The 20,095-nt window shown below is 35.8% G+C and overlaps 1 protein-coding gene across 3 annotated transcripts in view; it reads left to right on the top strand.

Annotated features, from left to right (window-relative positions):
* SLC39A12 (solute carrier family 39 member 12) overlaps positions 1–20,095 on the top strand; it is a 72,396-nt gene that overhangs the window by 42,362 nt on the left and 9,939 nt on the right. For all 3 annotated transcript variants that reach the window (XM_081033779.1, XM_081033778.1, XM_081033777.1), the window contains 2 exons: positions 3,043–3,201; positions 4,754–4,941. In XM_081033779.1, coding sequence (XP_080889905.1) covers positions 3,043–3,201; positions 4,754–4,941 — 347 coding nt within the window. The remainder of the gene's footprint in view (positions 1–3,042; positions 3,202–4,753; positions 4,942–20,095) is intronic.

Here is a 20,095-nt window from a genome sequence, read left to right as displayed (position 1 = left end):
TTAATGTTAAACAGCTATGATTAGTTATTCCTATTCTATCATAATGAGTTAATTACCCAATAATAAAAATGGCTTCCATTCATTTAACAGTTATTATATGCCAGCCACAGTGTTAAAAACTAGACGTGGATTACCTCATTTAATCCTTCTACATTTAGTGAAGTAAGAATGTTATCCAAATTATACAAATGAAGAAACCAATTTTTAGGATAAGTCATTGCCCAAGATTACATAGGTAGTAAGCTCCAACATGGAGGACCTAAGGAAATGCAAATTCACCAACAGCTTCTTTGTGATCATTCATTTATGCATGCATCCATGTTTTCTCACCTTCTTTCATTCATTCAAGAAATGTTTGAAGATGTGCCATATTTCTGGCACTGTATATGCAATGGAGAATAAAAATAAGAATGGTCTTTATCTCTAGTTTGCAATGTGGTTGGTGCTATGAATATTGATAAGAACACCCATGATTGTACCAATCACCATTCTAAATGCGTTAGATATATTAACTCTTGTAATTTATTTGATTCAAAATATGTAATTATATAGTCTATATAGTTCTGCTTTCAGGACATCGTTAGCACAATTGTTCCTTCCAAATCTTCAGTTTCATGAGAAATTTTAGAATGCCTGGCACCTAGTAGGCCTACAATAAACATTTGTTTGTTTCTTTGTTTTTTGAAAGAAAAAAGAGGAAAGGAGGATCTGCACAGACAGGAGCAGGGAGTGGATACCAGATCAGGGAGTAACATGGTCTTGTTTAAATATTTTATAGGCCTCATATCTTTTGACTTCAGATATCAAGCTTGGCATATAGAATGAAAAATGAACAAACCAAAATTCGATTACTCAATTGCCCTTTTGCCAGGGACATATTGAATTAGCTTCAAATATTTGATTACTTGTTTCATATTACCTCATTGGTGGAGCTCAGCTAGTGTTTCAAAAGACAGGATGCGAAAATCCTATCCACAGTCTGATTTAAATAAACAGAAAGCAAAATGATACAAGGTCCAGCCCATGTTTCATGGAAAAATCTCTAGTAAGTCAGAAACGTGGAACTCAATACGCCTGCCAGGTATATAAGGAAAGGTAAAATATTATCAATAATTCTGTGATGAATAAATTACCAGTGAAAGCTTGTTGTTTCTTCTGCTGAATAATGTTTGAATTATCTTAATATGCACAGTGTGTTCCTAGTGGCTTATATGCAAAAGTGTGTATTTGCCTTGTGGCTTGTCACATGTCCATGATTTGACATTTAGAAACCCATAATCAGTGATAATAAAATAACAGGCAACAAAAATAGGCAATACTGTTTCTTAGCAGAATATAAATTGAGTAAAAAATTTCCATTTGAATATATGTTACTAATATCAATACTACATGTAAGCATGTGGAAATCCAATTTATTTTATGCTGCAATGTTGTCAAATGTATTACTTTAAATTATTTCATTTTATTATATTTTCACAAAGAAGAGCTTTATTTCTGAAAATTGGCAGGAACAGCCAAGTGACCTGGTAGCGTTATTCGATTCTGAGAGCTTCCAGGCAATGCCAATAAGAACTCCCTGAATTCAGTAATTTGATATGTAGTCTGTGTTTTTATGACTGCTGCCTGGAATCCTCTCATTTTTAGTAAGGAATAAAATGACTTAGTAAACCACAAAGAGGCTATAAGTCAGTCGCACTGTGATAATTGTAAATAAAGCATGCTTTTCAGAAGCAAAATTCATGGGGCATCTTTGTAACATAGTCAAAACAACTATCTCCTGGCTGATAGTCTGGGCTATATCTGCTGTTTGCTCGGCTGAAGTTACTTATTTCATGGTGTGGGATATGAAATGAGTCCAACTGTATTTCCAAAATAAAACAGCAAATCATATTATAATACAGTCCCCTTGCAGTCTTAGACCATATAATGGAAATCAGGAGGCAACCTCTTCCTATTTTTGAGTGTACTATTATTAGAATACTGTGTTCACTTCTAACAGTAACAATAGCTACTATTTACACCTGTCACACAGTATACAGCAACTGAGTAATTAATGAAGTTTTAGACTATGGTAACTGATTTTCTTATCAAATGGTATACCTAGATTGTTTACTGTCAGAGTAAGTATTATCTCTGAAATACTTTTTATATTTCTTCGTCAGCCAACTCTATAATTGTGTTATACTAATACACAACGTTAGGTTTTTGAAAACAGAAATTCTGTGCATTAAAAACTTGAACCCAGTTATGATCGAAATTATTCCATTAATTAAACTTGTTATGATCTAAATTAGTGCATTGACTCTCTACCAATCAGATAATGTTTATTATGTAATAGAGTCCCACACAAACTGCTTCTCCTTGTTTTGTTCAACATCAGGCTGGTCTAGTACTAAAAGTTATTTTCAGAAAGATAACAACATTAAGTAACTGTTCCAAAGCTAACTTTGGGATCAACAGAGTTGGTAGTGGTTCTGTCGTGGTAGTAGTTGAATGAAGCACTTCGGAAAGCTCATTAGCACCAACTAGACAAAAAAACACAATGACCACACACTGGCAGACTATGCACTCCCCCAGGTTGACACTGGGGACAGTCTGACTCAGGGGGACAGTTTTGGAAAACAGACTTAATTTTAATGACATTCTGCAGGTAAGTTCTTAAATTATCTCAGAATGCTTTATGAAAAACACTCCTGGAAAGGTCATGCTGGTATTTTGTGAGGTTATAACCAGATTTATTTTCTTCATTTGGCACTTCATTCAGCTGGACAAGGTGATAGAATAGTGAATGCCAGTGCATAATTTATCTCATAATTAGTTAGACCCATTAGAAAAGCAGTGAACAAACATCCAAGCCGTGTGGGTTATCATATTTGCATCTCCAGTCTTGGCTGATTGTGAAAGCTGAAATGAAGTGGGGTTACTTAATCTGATGCAATTTAAGAAGGTCAAGGGTGGATGGGAAAGGTGGTCATATCTGAAGGATTCCTGAAATATGCAGTGCTCTGTTAATGCTTCTCACACCTTTATTTGGTTCTTTAGGCAAATCCATTAGCTTGTTAGCAATAATGATACTGGTCGGGGACAGCCTGCATAATTTTGCAGATGGCCTTGTGATTGGAACAGCTTTCTCATCTTCATCCGAGGCAGGAGTGACCACGACAATTGCTATTTTGTGTCACGAAATTCCACATGAAATGGGTAAGTCTGACAGTAGAATCATTGTTTCTTGCTTGTTGAGAAAATCATAATATATTTCTAGCTATGGTTTCCTAGGCTTCCTTTTCCAGCATATGATGAAAAGATGAATGCTTTCCTTTCACAATTTATTTAAACATCAGCAGAAAAGAACTAGGGAAAAAAAATCCTATAACTTGGGAGAAAATTCACTTAGACCCTGTGATATTTCCCAGGGCCAGAGTGACTCTTTGGATTCTAGAGAATTCTATCTGGGAGAAAGTCATTCAGAGAAACTGCCTTTTAAAGAACTCTGGCAAGGACTTTAAAATCTGTATAGTAAGTGTGGGAAAAACATTAAGAGGGGAACTTTACCCATTATATCAGCAAATAGGCCAACGTGATAAAATAACATTTAAATTAAAGCCAAACCATGGTTTCATCAACCTTATTAATACAAGACATCTAAAGCCTAGTGTAAAATTGAAATGACAGGCATATGGTAGAAGATATGCAAAAGACTCTTTTTCTGGATAATCTTAATAGTGCTATAATTTAAACCCTGCCTCCCAGGAACCAGGATGAGATAGAAACATTTATGAAACAGACCCAGAAAAAGTAGAAGCTGGACCCAGGCCCACACATGCCCTAGTGAGAGGGCTTTTGGCAGTTACTCTTCATGCAACTATTTTCAGACCTACGTTGCCCCCTGGGGCTACCTCTGCCCTCCGGTGTGTAGTGTCTATTATTTGAAGTCCAGTTGTCAACTCATCATTGACCCATACCTCTTGAAACAGTTTATTCAAGGTTCTTCCTGACTCCACTGAAATGTGCTTGGTCTGGCTGTCCTATCTTATGGTCCTACTTTTAGCTCCTATAACTAAAACGCAGGGGAGTGTGACAAATGCGGCAGGCCGGCCACTAGGAAACTCAGTCCCCAGTCTGTCTTTATTGAATTTCAGCCTCTTCTTCTTTTTTTTTTTTTTTTTTTTTTTTTTTTTGGACGAAAGGAGAGAATGTGATTTTTCTAAAATCATTAAGGCCTTAAAACATTTTCTAAAAGCAAAATTTGTTTTTCTAATTAACTTTTGCCACGATTTTTAAATCTCATATTAAGTAGTTTTCTCTTTCCCCTAAGCATTTCCTACATAAGTCGATAAGAAAAGCCCACATGTGTACTACCTTGCGATTTTGCCTGGTAAGTCTCCAGGCAAAAAGATTTAGAAACCTGGGAATAGCAAGTGCTTTATTTTGCATTTATCTAACCTGCAAATACCACAGGACCTCAGTAACTAGAGAGTATGTCAGCGTTCTCTCTGTACGTACTATCTTTCGGAGCCGTAAAAGGAATAGAGCTCTTGAAATGTAATTTTCTAATGGTGTAATGAGTTAGCTACGAATCCTAGAGAAATATAGGTATATATTTCCAAATATATAAGGAAATATATAACTGATCATTCAGCTTATCTTACAAAATTGGTCCCAGTTGCTGAAATTTGAAACAACCTGATAGCCCATTACCAAAGGCATCACCAGTTAACTGATAATTGTATTTTCCTTTTTCCTTCAATTTCAGGAGACTTTGCTGTGCTCCTAAGCTCTGGACTTCCAGTTAAGATTGCCATCCTGATGAATTTCCTAAGTGCTCTAACTGCCTTCATAGGACTGTACACTGGCCTCTCAGTATCAACTGATCCATGTGTTCAAAACTGGATCTTGACAGTTACTGCTGGGATGTTCTTATATTTATCCTTGGTAGAAATGGTAAGCTTGATGTCTTTTCCATTTTGTTTTTCTAAACACTGAAAGTGCAAAACAGAGAAAAAGCGATAAAATGAAAGGATCGACGGGTAGAAGAAAAGAATATAGGTAACTATAAAAGATTAAAGAAGTAGTCTGTGTAATCCAAGAAAGTAAGTTGTAGGCAGAAAAAACAAAATCTGACTTTCTTTTAGTGAATTTAAGTGGGATGAATGAAACCTTTATAATTGTCAAAAAGTGATCATCAGTTGATTCTGTTCTGACTTTGCGTCTATATGTGATGCCTGTATTTTCAGCTGAAAAAATGAAAAGTTTTGTTAAACAGCCAGCTATTTTTGTTTACACATTGGAAAATAGTTTAACTGAATTTGCCATTGAATTAAATAGCTGTTTAACTTAACCCACTGTACTATAAAAAATAATGATATAATCTATAAGTTTTAATTACCAAAGGGTTATTATGTGTAAAATGAGGAAGATTGTTATAATATTGAGTCTCTAAAATTGCAACATATTCTTTCTAAGGAGGTCCTTATTGACACTAATGATAATTCAGTCATCACTTTTCATCCTTTGTAATCTTATTGAAATAATTAAACCTAGGAAATACCATTTTTTGTCACTTAAATCGTGGTCTTCATAAGATGAATCAGTCACTTTTTAAGATCACCTTCTATTAAATTTCTTTATAACTTAAATATTTTAAGGTGCAAGTCAGAATGATGATCTTTTCTTCTGGGTTGGAATAAGGCAAATAAAAATGACGAATTAACCAAAGAAATATTTAAGACTGAGAATCAATAGAAAACCAATCTGCACAAAAGTAAAATCTGTGATTACGTGTATCCTGGAGCAGAAAAATACAATAAACAACCTTAAGGTAATATATGTAACAGGACCATTGGGATGGACCAGTGCTGTGGCAGAATCTAGGTATTGCCCCAGCAGTAAATAAAGAAAAACGGATCATAAGGAAAAAATTCTGGAAGGCAGGAACCTGTGCTGATAGAATCAGAATAACAGTGAATTTTTTTTCATCTTTATTTTTCAATTCCAGTTGACATTCAATTTTATATTAGTTTCAGGTGTACAGCATTGTGGTTAGACATTCATAACTTACGAAGTGATTCTCCCTGATAAGTCTAGTACTCACCTGGCACCATACATACTTATTACAAAATGATTGACTATATTCCCTATTCTTGAAGGAGAATTCAAAAAGGGGACTCTTCAGGTGAACACCACCGCTTTAAATTCCATTGTAAAGAAGTCTTCTGACTTTCTGGTTGTTTTTCTTAAATCTCATGAGATTCAAATAGATGAGGTAATTACCAAAATATACTTCCAAATTTAGAAATGTTTTTACATGTTATTTATGATACTCAGAAAATAGCCTAATCTAGATGGTGAAGATAGCTAAAAGTGGGAGGAATTCTACCCCAATCCCCAGACCACAGTCAAAGTACAGAACCCTCTATCCTTCCAGTTTGAGCAATCTTGATTTCTAGCCTTTTGTGACTTCAAAAGCATACTGTCATTCATCAGTAAATGTTACTAGCTACTTTTGTTTAAGATGTCTATGTATTAGTCTTCAAATTCATTCTTGAGGCTCCTGATTTTCAGCTTTCTATTTCTGATTTCTTTTGTCTTCCTGAGCAGTTGGGGGCAGTTGTTACATTTTTTTGAAGTTTATTCTGGGTGTTCTTTTGTTGTTGGTGGTGGTGTTTATTTAAACACTTTCTGAATCTCTCTTCAAGTGTGATGGATCTATTCGCATGTAGTCAATCATTTTTCTTTTTCAGGGAGTCTACTCTCCCAAAATTGAGCTGAGAAGATTATCAAGAATCATTTGTCATATAGAACCCTAAGCTAAATACGTAGTTTCCCCCTCAATGTTTCTCCTCCTGATCTTGTAAGGGTGAGCAATTGCTTGTAAGAAAGTAATGTGGCTGATATCCTATGAGATTCCAAGTAGAATAAGGCTTTGACTTTATTGAAAATTACTACTGACCAAGGAAAAACCCGTATCCTGGCCAAAAGACAGGAAATAAAATACTCTGCGCTTCCTGGGGCTACTTTCTGTCATCCAAGTCACTTGCTCTCATGGCCTTTTGAGTAGGACTCTCACATAGCAGCAAGCTTAACCATTGCTGTGCTCTGGGGCAGTGCCAAGGAAAATAGTCTCTTGTCATTTAAAGGGAAGAAAACAAGGTTTCAAGACTCTGTAAATAGCAAAGAAAATAAATGACAACAACTAAAGACTAAGGGGGAATACTTTCATACAGGCACATTTACTAAACCTTTATTTATGAGCAGGGTTCTTGTGAAAAGATTCGTTAGATTTTTGCTTTGCTTGTTTGTTTCAAAGAAATTGGGTATGTTATTTCAAACTCTGTAAAGAAAAAAAAACTAGGGGCAAAAATGGAGCCATTAGCAATGAGGTCAACCAGGAAGAAAGTCTTCTCTTGGGAAATCTGCCAGCCTAAATTGTCCAGAGTGGTATTGCCTTATCCAAGCACACTAACTCCCAGTTGCTTTGAATGGTTGCTAAAGAAAGTTAAGAATGTAGCTTTGGGTGGCCAGCGGAAATTCATTCTCTGTTATAAAGACCAGTGTCATAGATGGGGTTTCCCCCAAGCAGAGGCTGAGACAAAGGCTCCAGTGAAAGCAGTTCATTTGGGGAGTAATCCCAGGGAGCAGGGGTGAAGAGCAGATCGGGTAAAAGAGAGAAGGATGAAGAGTATATCAAACAATGTGTTTTTATTAAATTAACCACCACTATGGGGGATCCCTACCATAGTACCTACTGCAGGGCCTCCTGCCCCATCGTTCAGAGCTGGCCCCACAAGCATTATCCTCACACTTTCAGACTCTGCCTACCTGAGTGCCAAGGTAGTTCCCATGGCAGTCTCACAACATCATGTCAGAGAACCCTGGGCAGGAGAAGGAGGAAGGCAGTGTGGGCTGTGTGCAAAATGAATCAACACTGTTTCAGACCTGTCTCTGCAGCAGTGGCTGGGGTAAAAGATGGCACTGAGAGAACATGAAACAGCATGCAAGTGATGTCCATGAGCAATTGGCCCCTTCCACCACTCAAATAAGCTCACGCTCTCCTTTACTTATAAGTCTCATCTATCTCAGAGTCCCTTCAAAATGGTAGCCAGCCAAAAAGCTCCATAAAGACTTAATACAAAATATTTGTAGAACAAGCTCCAAACCCTGCTGGTCCTGAGGACATATTTGATGTTTATCAGCTCTGTGTTCCAGTCTTGATTCTCCTCACCTTCATTCAGGAAACACTTTGGCTGACTTAGATTTCTTTCTTCGGAGACCAAGCCAGGTCTTCACTGAGAGATCTGCTTTCACCTTGTCAGGCTGTTTCCTGTAGTCAGTTGCCTGTTCACTGTTGGAAACACCAAGAGATGCTTCAAGGAATCCTCGGGTTTCTGGATATGGTCCTTTCTTACTCCATTGTGTAGCAGTGACCCTAACTCCCCGTGGTAACCAGTGACAATTACTCCTACCAATACTGTAACTCTTTCTCACTGGTTGACCCATTGGCCTGAGGAGCTCAAATGACCAGGTGGTAGTAACAGCTTCAAGTTCAGTAGAAATATTCTCTGGTATATTCTCTTCAAGAATAAGGATCTGTGGTCTGATAGAGTGAAAGTATGTAGGAACAGGAAACACAAGTTCCACAAGTGGCAACGATTCAATTCCATTGCTTCATGATTTTTTTCTATTGTTTCAGCTCTTATCTCTGTTATTTCCTTCCTTGTTTTCATTTTGCACTTAATTTTCAGTTTATTTTCTTTATTTATGAGGTGGAATGATATATCATTGATTTGAAATCTTTCTTCTTTTCTAACATAAGCATTTAAAGTTAGAAATTTCCCTCTAGCACTACTTTAGCTGAATCCCATATATTTTAATACGTTGTGTTTTCAATACTGACCATTTTGAAATGCTTTTTTTTTAATTTCCCATATAAGTTTTTTGAAGCCATATGTTATATAAAAGTATGTTGCTTAATTTCTCAATATTAGGAACTTTTCTAAATACCTTTTAGCTATTGACTTTAATTCCTTCATAGTCAGAGAATATACTCTATATTATTTTGGTCCTTTGAAAATTTTGCAACTTGTTTTGTGGCCCAGCTTATGATCTAATCTGATGAATGGCCCCATGTGCTTTATTTTTTTTTAATTAAATTTATTGGGGTGACAATTGTTAATAAATTTACATAGATTTCAGGTGTACAATTCTATATTACATCATCTATAAATCCCATTGTGTGTTCACCACCCAGAGTCAGTTCTCCTTCCATCACCATATATTTGATCCCCCTTACCCTCATCTATCACCTCCCACCCCCCTTACCCTCTGGTAACCACTAAATTACTGTCTGTGTCTATGAGTTTTTGTTTCTCATTTGTTTGTCTTGTTATTTTGTTGTTTTTGGTTTATATACCACATATCAGTGAAATCATAGGGTTCTCTGCTTTTTCTGTCTGACTTATTTCACTTAGCATTATACTCTCAAGATCCATCCGTGTTGTCACAAATGCTCCTATATCATCTTTCCTTAATGCCGAATAGTATTCCATTGTGTATATATACCACAACTTCTTTATCCATTCATCTATCGGAGGACATTTTGGTTGTTTCCGTGTGTTGGCCACCGTAAACAAAGCTGCAATGAACATTGGAGTACACGTGTCTCTATAGAGAAATGCTTTCAGATTTTTTGGGTAGATACCCAGGAGAGCGATTGCTGGGTCGTATGGTAATTCTATTCGTAATTTCTTGAGGAACCTCCACACTGCCTTCCATAGCGGCAAAAGTACATGAGCGAAGCCAGTTGTTGGGTGTGGGGTTCGTGAATGTCGGACGAGTTGATAGTGTTATTCATATTTTCAAATTTTGTGCTGATTTTTTTCTCTGCTTGTTCCAGTAACTATTGAGAAAGTGATGTTAAAATGTAAACCTATATTTGTGGGTTTGCCTATTATTAGTTTTATCAATTTTGCTTCATGTGTTTGAATTTCTGTTATTAGATGCATGTATATTTATGGTTGTTATGTCTTCCTGATAAATTGATACGATTATCATGCTAAAAAATCCCTCTTCAAGACAACCTCTTGTCTTGAAGTCTTCTTTGTCTGATGTTAAAGGAGACACATCTGCTTTTCTGCTTACTGCACGGGATATCTTTTCCATCCTTTTATCTTCCACTTATCTGTGGAAAGTAAGTGGTGGTACTTCGATAGAATATTTGAAGTGTCACATAACAGAAACATCTGATATAATGGATTAGTATCCATTTATCCACTTTCTCTAAATCTTATTTATAACCAGACCTATTGTTTTGCTGTCTTTTTCAGTCCTGTGTTTGCTACAAAGATTTCATGAGATTTGTTCTCTGTAGATATAATGGCTTACCACCAAGCCAAAGATATATGTGTTCTAATCTTGGGAACCTATGAATACATCATCTTATATGTCTAAAGGCACTTTACAGATATGATTAAGTTTAGGACCTTGAGAGGGGGAGATTATCCTCGATTACCTGGGTGGTTCCAATTTAATCACATGACTCTCTTAAACGTGGAAAACCTTGACCATCTGGGGTCAGAAAAATAGATGTAAAAATAGAAGGAGGGTCAGAGAAGTTTGGTGTTGCAGATATTGCAGATGGAGGAAGGGGTTCAGAAGCTAAGGGATGTGAGCAGTCTCCAGAAACTGGAAAAGGCTAGGAAACAGATTCTCCCCAGGTCTCCAGAATGGAGAGCAGCCCTGCTGACACCTTAGTCTTAGCCCACTGACCCTGTCAGATAATAAATTTGTGTTGTTTTAAGCCACCAGGGTAGTAATAATTTGTTAACGACCGCCATTGAAGACAAACATATCCCTGCACTACTAATCTTGGTTACATGTGCTTGGAAACAGAGGCAGCCATATTGGAGTATCTTACTCTGTCTGAGAACCGAAAGTTCCTTGTAAGAATTCTCACAACTGAAACTCTGGAAGATTTCTAGGCTCAACCTTCTCTAACACTTACAGAATTGGTCAATAGGAAGAAAAGACATGACCTGGCAGTATTGTTTTTTGTTTTGTTTTTTCTTGTTTCTTTTTTTTCCAGCAGTTTGGATGAGAGAGATTTTATTTTTAATGAATATGATTTATTATTTAAAGAATAAATAAATTCATTTTAAAAATCATAAATAGGTTATGCCAAATAAAGGTTTATTTTGGATCTGGAATAAGTTTCAAACCTTTAGGCATTTTTCCTAAGATTTTAGATCCTGTGACACTGTTTCCATAGCAACAGGCCCATAGAAAAGAAACCTCAAGGGACGGTCACTATGGATGTAACTGGAGATGTCACTAGAATTGGGGGAACTGGACAACTGCCCAGGATCCAATACGTTAATGATACCCAAGCTGACAGTAGGGAAGCCGTAAGTCTGAGAGGCAGGTAGTGGAGAAGGAAGCCTCATCAACATGACAAAACAAAGCAAAACCGAGGTGCCCACTACATGAACATCAAGACAAATTAGTTGAGAATACACCTTATTCCAAGCGTCTTCCCTCCACCCATCTCCCATACTACACAGTTTTCCTGATCTCTTCCCGATTCCCTCTGTATTCTTTTTTGGATGCTCTTCCAAAACTTCTCTTCCTCAAGACTATTACTAATGTTCCTTTAACCTTGATTTCACTTATATAATAATGGGGAAGAAAACAGAGAGATTGAAGAGCAACTGGCTTATCTACCTGCTTCTGGGAGGTATCTCCTCCTGGTAAAAAATCACAGCCACACTTTGCCTGGAGCATTTTCCCATTTCCAGATTTTTTTTCTTGTATGAAAGGTAGGATAAAGAGTATTTTGAATTTGAACTTAAGATCCTCTGCTTTTAAAATGGACTCACTTGTCCCTTCTCTGTCTTTTGGCTAAGATCAAATGTAAAATGTACTCAAAACACAAAAATAAGATTTGAGTATTAATCCCAGTCAATAAATAGGATTATCAGTAGTCCAGACAAAGAGCATTCATTCAGTAAATATTACAGCTTCAAGATAGTGAATTTGGTGAAAAGAACATAAATTGACAAAACAGCCACTTCTCTAGCTAGGCTTCTCCTTCTTCTTAATCACACGACTATAAAATTAAACAAAAACAGAATCATATACTTTTAGGATATTGATCCCATTCCTTCTTCCCTATCATTCTTTATCTTTCAATTTATTGAGTTTAATTCTTTCTTTCTCATAGAAGTCTAGGTAAGTCCAGTGCAATTCAGCCAATCTACAACCACCAAGTTGGCTCTGGTTAATGAGTCCTTTCTCCATCCAAAAACTACTAAGCTATCTTTTTTCTGTACTTTGGCAATATCTAGATACAGTGCCCTTTAAATGACATCCACACATGGAAAATGGATATTTTCTTTGAAAAAGTCATATAAAATAAAGTCAATATACATATTTGCTTTCAACATACATTGTACTTGAAATCAATGAATGCAACTGAAACCATTTCAAATACTCTTTTGCTGTGAAAAAAAATGACAAGAATTTAAAAACCATTTCAGGCAGCAAGATAATATAATTTAACATTCACAGTTATTTCTTCACAAGAGCAAAAAGGATGAATCATTCTTATCAACAATTTTGAAAGATTTCTATTCTCTTTCTCTAAAAATCAGTCAAACCCTACACATCAATATTTCCTACTGAGAAAATGATTGATTAAATAGACCCAACTTGGATGAATGTTGACCTCTGTAATTTACAAAAATTGACCACCAGAAATGTTTGTACTTTTCTGCTACTTGTGCCACTTTTCTTCTAGCTAGTCTCTTAAATTACATGTGTGTGACACCACACACACACACACACACACACACAAATATACATATCTTCCAAAGTAATCCATTTCTTAGAAAAATGCCAAAGCTGGCTGATGGTTCTCTTTGCTGAGCTATACAATAAGAATTTTTCTAAGTGAATCACTTTTCCTAAAGAAAAAATAGTGTTAAATTGTTAAATTTGTTAAATACAAGTTAACAATTAACAAGTTAAAATTGTTGAATACAAGTGAAAAGCAAGTAACATTTTTGTCTCTCCTAATTGTGTGTGACAACGATGTGGACTTTCTCTTATAGCTCAGTTTCAAAACAGAACATTTTATTTATCTTCTGCAAATTGCTTCATGAATTCCTTTGGGAAGATACCATTGAGAAGTAAGAAGTCTATAAGATCCTGTATTTAAATATTCAATGAGTAAAATATCTAGTGCTGAATTTTAAGAAGTAAACTTGAGATAAGCTTTCAAGTTGGCGATTTCAGATACACTGAGAGCTGTGGTCCTTGCTTTTTTGCTTGATAAGAAAACTTAAAACTACTGTAGTAGGTTGTTCTGTGAACATAGGTGCTTATTTCAAAAGACCTAAATTCAAAACAGGACCTAACTGTGTCAATGGGAACAAATCTTCCTATTTCAGGATATTATTGTATCAACATAGTACTCTGTGTTGAGGGTCTTACTGCTAATAATTAAATATGATGCTAAAAGAGAACACACTCTAATATCCCCCTTGACATTGCTGTTAAAAGGGATAACCAAGAAAATGAGTGAATAAAACAAAGGGGGGAAATTTATATAATAAACAAAAGAATAGATTATGTTTTAGCCACACCCAAATTTACTGAATTACAATCTTAGGAGATTGTGAAAAGCAAGAATTGATACAATATTTTTCAGCAAATATCCCAGAGAAAACTTTAATTTTCCAGAATATTATAGAAAGAGAAATCCAGCAGAACTCTCCTGAGATTTTGAAGCTGATGAAACCTCATCTCAGTGCATAGGCAACTCTCCCCAGCCAGATCCATCCAAAGGGCCAGCCAGGTTCCTTAAAGGAAAGGAGACTCAAGACTTCCCTTTATGTTGTCTCTGTCTTATCTCTAGCAGACCATCACAAAGAAATCCAAAGGAGTCCACTCTGCCAACTATCAACAGAAGGTATTCTGATCCTCCATTTAGGCTTCTGTAACCAAAAAACAAAAAAATCCATAGGTTGAATGGCTTAAACAACAAACGTCTGTTCTCACTGTTCTGCAAGAAGTCCAAGATCAAGGTGCTGGCAAATTTGTCTGGTGCCTCCTAGTTCCTAGATGGCAATCGTGTATCTTCACAGAGATTGCTCCAGAGAGAAGCAAGCTCTCGCAGGACTTGTATAAGGGCACTAACCCCTTCATGGGGGCCCCACCCTCATGACCTCCTCTAATCCTCATCACCTCCCAAAGGCCCCACCTCCTAATACACAGGGTAGGGTTTCAGCATATGAATTTGGAGGGGACACAAACATTCAGTCCATAACGTTTATGCTCTGGGACTTTGAGGTCTAAACATAATGTAAAATTTCATGTTTCTCAGTGCTGAGTGATTATAGTGAATCCTTACCAGGAAGTAAAGGACAACGCTTCCTATCACAGTTTCTTAGAGGTCATCTAAGCACTGCTTATTGTGATGCTATAATAAGCTAAAGAGTTCATCAAAGTAAAACTTGTGAAGTCTTGGAGAGAGAACATGTATGTGCACCCTTATTTTAAAATAGTCATAACATAAAATTTACCATCTTAACATCTTCATCTGAAATTTACATCTTCAGGTGTACAGTCCAATGGCATTAACTACATTCACATTGTTGTGCAACCATCACCACCGTCCATCTCCGGAAGGTTTTTCATTTTTCCAAACTGAAACCATACCCATTAAACAGTAATTCCCCATCACCCCCACCCCCTACTCCTTGGCACCCACCCTTCCACTTTCTGTCTCTGTGAATTTGACTATTCTAGGTACCTCATATAAGTGGAATCCTATAATGTGTCCTTTTGTGAGTGGCTTATTTTAACTTCCTCAAGGCTTATCCAGGTCATAGCATGTGTCAGAATTTCCTTCCCTTTTACAGTTGAATAATGTTCCATTGTCTGTATGTGTGTGTGTACATGCACACCCAAACACACACCATTTTTGTTTATCCATTTATCTATCAATGAACGCTTGGGGTGCTTTCACCTTGCGGCTATTGTGAATAATGCTGCTGTGAACACAGGTGTACACACATCTCTCAAAGTTCCTGCTTTCAATTATTTTATGTATATATCCAGTAGTGGAGTTGCTGAATCATATGGTAATACTATTTTTAATTATTTGAGAAAAGCCATACTGTTTTCCAGACTGGCTGCACCTTTTTACACCCCCACCAACAGTGCTCAAGGATTCCACTGCCTCCACATCCCTGCCAATACTTGTTACTTTCTGTTATTTTGAAAATAGTGATCATGATGGGTGTGAGGTGATAACTCATTGTGGTTTTGTGTTTCCCTAATGATTAGTGATATTGAGCATCTTTTCGTGTGCTTATTGGTCATTTGTGTATCCACTTTGGAGAAATGTCTATTCATGTCCTTTGCTCATTTTTAATTGTATTTTGTTTGTTATTGTTGTGAGTTGTGTACGTTCTTTATATATTCTGAATATTAACTCCTCGTCAGATATATGATTTGCAAATGTTTTCTCCTGTTCCATGGGTTGCCTTTCACGCTGTTTATCGTGTCCTTTGATACATAGAAGGTTTTAATTTTGATGAAGCACAATTTATCTATATTTTCTTTTGTTGCCTTTTAGTGGTATATTCAAGAAATTATCACAAAAATCTAATGTTATGAAGCATTTACCCTATAATCATAGGCATTTTGTGGTTTTCAGTCTTATATTTACGTCTTTGATGCATCTTCAGTTTATTTTTGTATGTGGTTAAAGAGTCCAGTGTTATTCTTTTGCATGTAGATAACTAGTTTTCCCAACACCAGTTGTTGAAAGGATATTTTCCCCCATTTAATTTTCTTGGCACTCTTGTCAAAAATCAGTTGCCTGTGTATGTAAGAATTTATTTCTTGGCTCCTTATGATATTCCATTGTTCTGTAAGTCTGTCTTTATTCCAGGACCACACTATTTTGATTATTGTAGCTTTGTAATAAGTTTTGAAATCAGAAAGCATGAGACCTCCAACTTCGTTCTTTTTCAAGATTGTTTTGGCTATTCAGGGTCTCTCACGAGTCTATAGAAATTTTAAGATGGATAATTTTTATTTCTGCAAAAAAAGGTCATTAGGATTTTGGTGTGGATACATTAAATCTGTAGATCACTTTACTTATTATTGATATCTTAACAATATTAAGTCTTCCAATCAATGATTATGAGGTGTTTTTCCTTTCTTTGTGTTTCTTATTTCTATTTGCAACATTTTAATAGTTTTCGGAGTATAAGTCATTCACCTTCTTGGTTACGTTTATTCCTAAGTATTTTATTCTTTTGATGGTGTTGCAAATGGCATTATTTTCTTAATATCCTTTACAGATTGATCATTGATTGTGTATAGAAGTGCAATGGATTTTTATGTGTTGATTTTGTATCTTACAACTTTGCTGAATTTTTAAATTGTATTGTACTGTAACATCTTGAGGGTGAAAAAGAGTATTGGTACTGGGCAACAAATTTTTATTTAACAGAAAGACATGTTTTATAAATAGCATTTTTTTAACATAAGCCTACAGCGAATAAAATTATATTCATTAAAAACATTTGCAAGTCAAAAGGATTTCATTATTAATCGCATAAGCCTATTTCTCTTGTTTTGTTTTTTGAACTCACTAGAAACAGAAATCTGCTGCAATTCTGTCTACTGCCTCTTTTTCCTCTTCTTCCTCAATTTTAAGTTGTATGCATGAACATGCATCAATTAGAATAAGTACATAAAGGAAACCTCTGTTCTCTCTCAAAGTTAAAAAGGATGGTGTTTCCTTAAATTCATAATGAGGACTGTAAGGCAAATTTGATCCTTGTGTGATTTTTCGTTCACTGGAGCAACTTCCCTGGTATTTTTATAAAGTTTGTGATACAGTGAATGCCAAATCCAATGTTAATTGCTCATAGGACTAACAGGTAATTTACAAATTCAATTCATCTGAAGTTTATTGAGTGTATAAGATGCTCACTGCTATGAGGAGACGGGCTGTGCATGGCTTCAGGTTGTCACTAATCTGGGAGAATAGCAAAAAGGTCATGTGATTGCCTCTGTGATGGAACTGACTAACACAAGTACGTTGGTCAGCCAGTGCATGGGAGAAAAAAGATAAACAAAGTCAGTTCATTGATATTTGGGGTTCATAAAGGCCAGTCTTTCTCATTTACCAATTTTCCAGCAAGCTGTGATCTCATGGAAGACTTCTTTAGAAAGTTCTCTTGGAGACAGTGCATGGATAGAGGATTATACTAACTGAGTATCAGGTTTTGCAAACACTGGATAAACTTTTGGGTGTCTTTTGGGGTATTAAGAACCATAATAAATCTATCTGCCTATCAAGGACTCCTACATGTCTCTTTACAATCATTTTTAGATAACATGTTGTCAATGAATAATCATCAAATGACCCTGACCCTTCAAAAAATTAAGAGAAAAAATAAATAAATGCCTTATTAACATTGTTCTAAATATGTGGATGAGTGAATATTCAAAATATTAATTTTTTTCCCTTGTCTGCTTGGAAATATAGAAAGGTTCTGGTGGTTCTTCATAGCAGTGATGGTCATTTGAGGAAAAAAAAATCTAGGTATAATTAATGCTTTAAGACTATGGAAAATACTTGGAAAAACTCTCCTCTTTTGAGTATAAATAGAAGGCTTTCAAATGGCTCTTATCTGGTTTGGCTTTAGACACCAAACTGTCCAGTAACTCAAAATATGCTTTAGTTTTTCCTTCTTCTCCTCTTTTTTTTTTTATTTTTTTATTTTTAGCATAATAGGCATGTGTGGGTGGGACAGGAGAAATATAGAATGATACATAACCATTATAATTTGTCTCCTGGCAGGCGTGTAGTTCCCACTGAGACAAGAGTGTTTCTTTAATTTATACTAGGCTTAGATAACAAATTTTTAAAAAAAATTTTTGTCTGTACTGTTTACGATGGTTGCTACTATCTACATGTGGCTATTCTACTGAGCACTTGAAATGTGGAGAGTGACTGTGAAATGATTTTTAAAAAATTAATAAACTTTATTTTTTAGAGAAGTTTAAGGTTCACAGCAAAACTGAGCGGAAAGAACCAAGAATTCCCATATAACTTCTGACCCACACATGCACACCTTCCCCCACCACCGACATTTCACACCACAGTGGTACATTTGTTACAATTGATAAAAATACACTGACATATTATCACCCAAAGTCCATAGTTTACATTAGGGCTTATGCTTGGGGTTGTACATTCTGTGGACATCATTCAGAATAGTTTCGCTGCTCTAAAAATCCCATGTGTTTTGCCTACTCATCCCTCTTTCTCCATTAACCCCTGGCAATCACTAATTTTTTGTCATCTTTGTAGTTTTGCCTTTTCCACAATGCTACATAATTGGAATCATATAGTATGTAGCCTTTTGAGATTGGCTTCTTTCACTTAGTAATATGCATTTAAGTTTCCTCCATGTCTTTTCATGGCTTGACAGTTCATTTCTTTTTATTACTGAAAAATATTCCATTGTCTGGATGTACCACCATTTATTTATCCATCATCTACTGAAGGACATCTTGGGTATTTCCAAGTTTTGGCAAATCTGACTAAGGCTGCTATAAATATATGTGTGTGGGTTTTGTATGAACATAAGTTTTCAATATATTTTGGTAGAATAGCAAGGAGTATGAATTCTGGATCACATGTTTTGTTTTATAAAAAACTGCCAATGTCTTTCAAAGCAGTAGCACCATTTTGCATTCCCACCAGCAATGAGTGAGAGTTCCTGTAGCTCCACATGCTCGCCAGCACTTGGTGGTGTGTTTGATTTTTGGCCTTTCTAACACAGTTGACACTTGAACAACTCAACGTTTGAGATGCAGACCTCCATGCAGTCGAAAATCCGCATATATTAGGTTGGTGCGAAAGTAATTGCAGTTTTTGCAAATTAAACCTTTTAAACCGCAGTTACTTTTGCACCAACCTAATAACCACATCCCTCCCTCCACATATGCAGATTCCCAACTGTGGATCGCTTCAAGGGTCAACTGTAGTTGTGCAGTGATATCACATTTCTATTTTAATGTGAAATTCCATGATGACATAATGTTGAACATCTTTTCCACACTTACTTGCCACTGCCTTATACTATCTTTGGGGACGTGTCCACTCAGATCTTTTGTTGAATATTTAAAAAAAATTGTGTTGTTTACTTTCTTATTGTTAAGTTTAAAGAGTTTTTCATGTGTTTTGGATAACAGTTTTTGTCACATGTGTCTTTTGAATATATCTCCCAGCTTCTAGCTTGTCTCTTCATTTTCTTGATGTTGTTTTTTTACAGAGCAGTTTTTAATTTTTAATGAAATTCAGCTTATTGATTATTTCTTTCATGGATCATGCCATTGGTGTTGTATCTAAAAAGGCATCAGCGTACCCAAGGTCATCTAGGTGTTCTCCTATACTATCTTCTAGAGTGTCATAGTTTTGTATTTTCCACTTAGAGCTATGATCTGTCTTGACTGAATTTTTGTGAAGGGTATAAGGTCTGTGTATAGACCTTATTCTTTTTTCTTTTTGGCATGTGGACGTCCAGTAGTTTCAACACCATTTGTTGTTATCTTTGTTTCATTTTATTACTTTTTGCACCTTTGTCAAAGATTAGCTGACTATATTTATGTGGCTCTATTTCTGGCCTCTCTATTCTGTTTCATTGATCTGTCGGTCTATTCTTTCACCAGTACCACACTGTTGATTACTGTAGCTTTACACTAAGTCTTGAAGTCGGGTGTGTCAATTTTCCAAATTTGTTCCTTTCCTTCAATATTATGTTGGCTTTTTCTGGTCTTTGGCCTTTCCATATAAACTTTAGAATCAGCTTTTCAACATCTACAGAATAAACTAGCTGGCATTTTTGTTGGCATTGCACTGAAGCTATGAAAGAACTGACATCTTGATAATATTGAGTAATCCTATCTATGAACATGGAAATTTTCTCCATTTATTTAGTTTTTCCTTGATAGTTTTCATTAAAGTTTTGCAGTTTTCTCATATAGATCTTGTACCCAATTTGTTACATTT

The sequence above is a fragment of the Rhinolophus hipposideros genome (assembly GCF_964194185.1).
Source record: "Rhinolophus hipposideros genome assembly, chromosome: 1".
Lineage (NCBI taxonomy): Eukaryota > Metazoa > Chordata > Mammalia > Chiroptera > Rhinolophidae > Rhinolophus > Rhinolophus hipposideros.
This window is presented reverse-complemented; position numbering and strand designations above follow the sequence as displayed.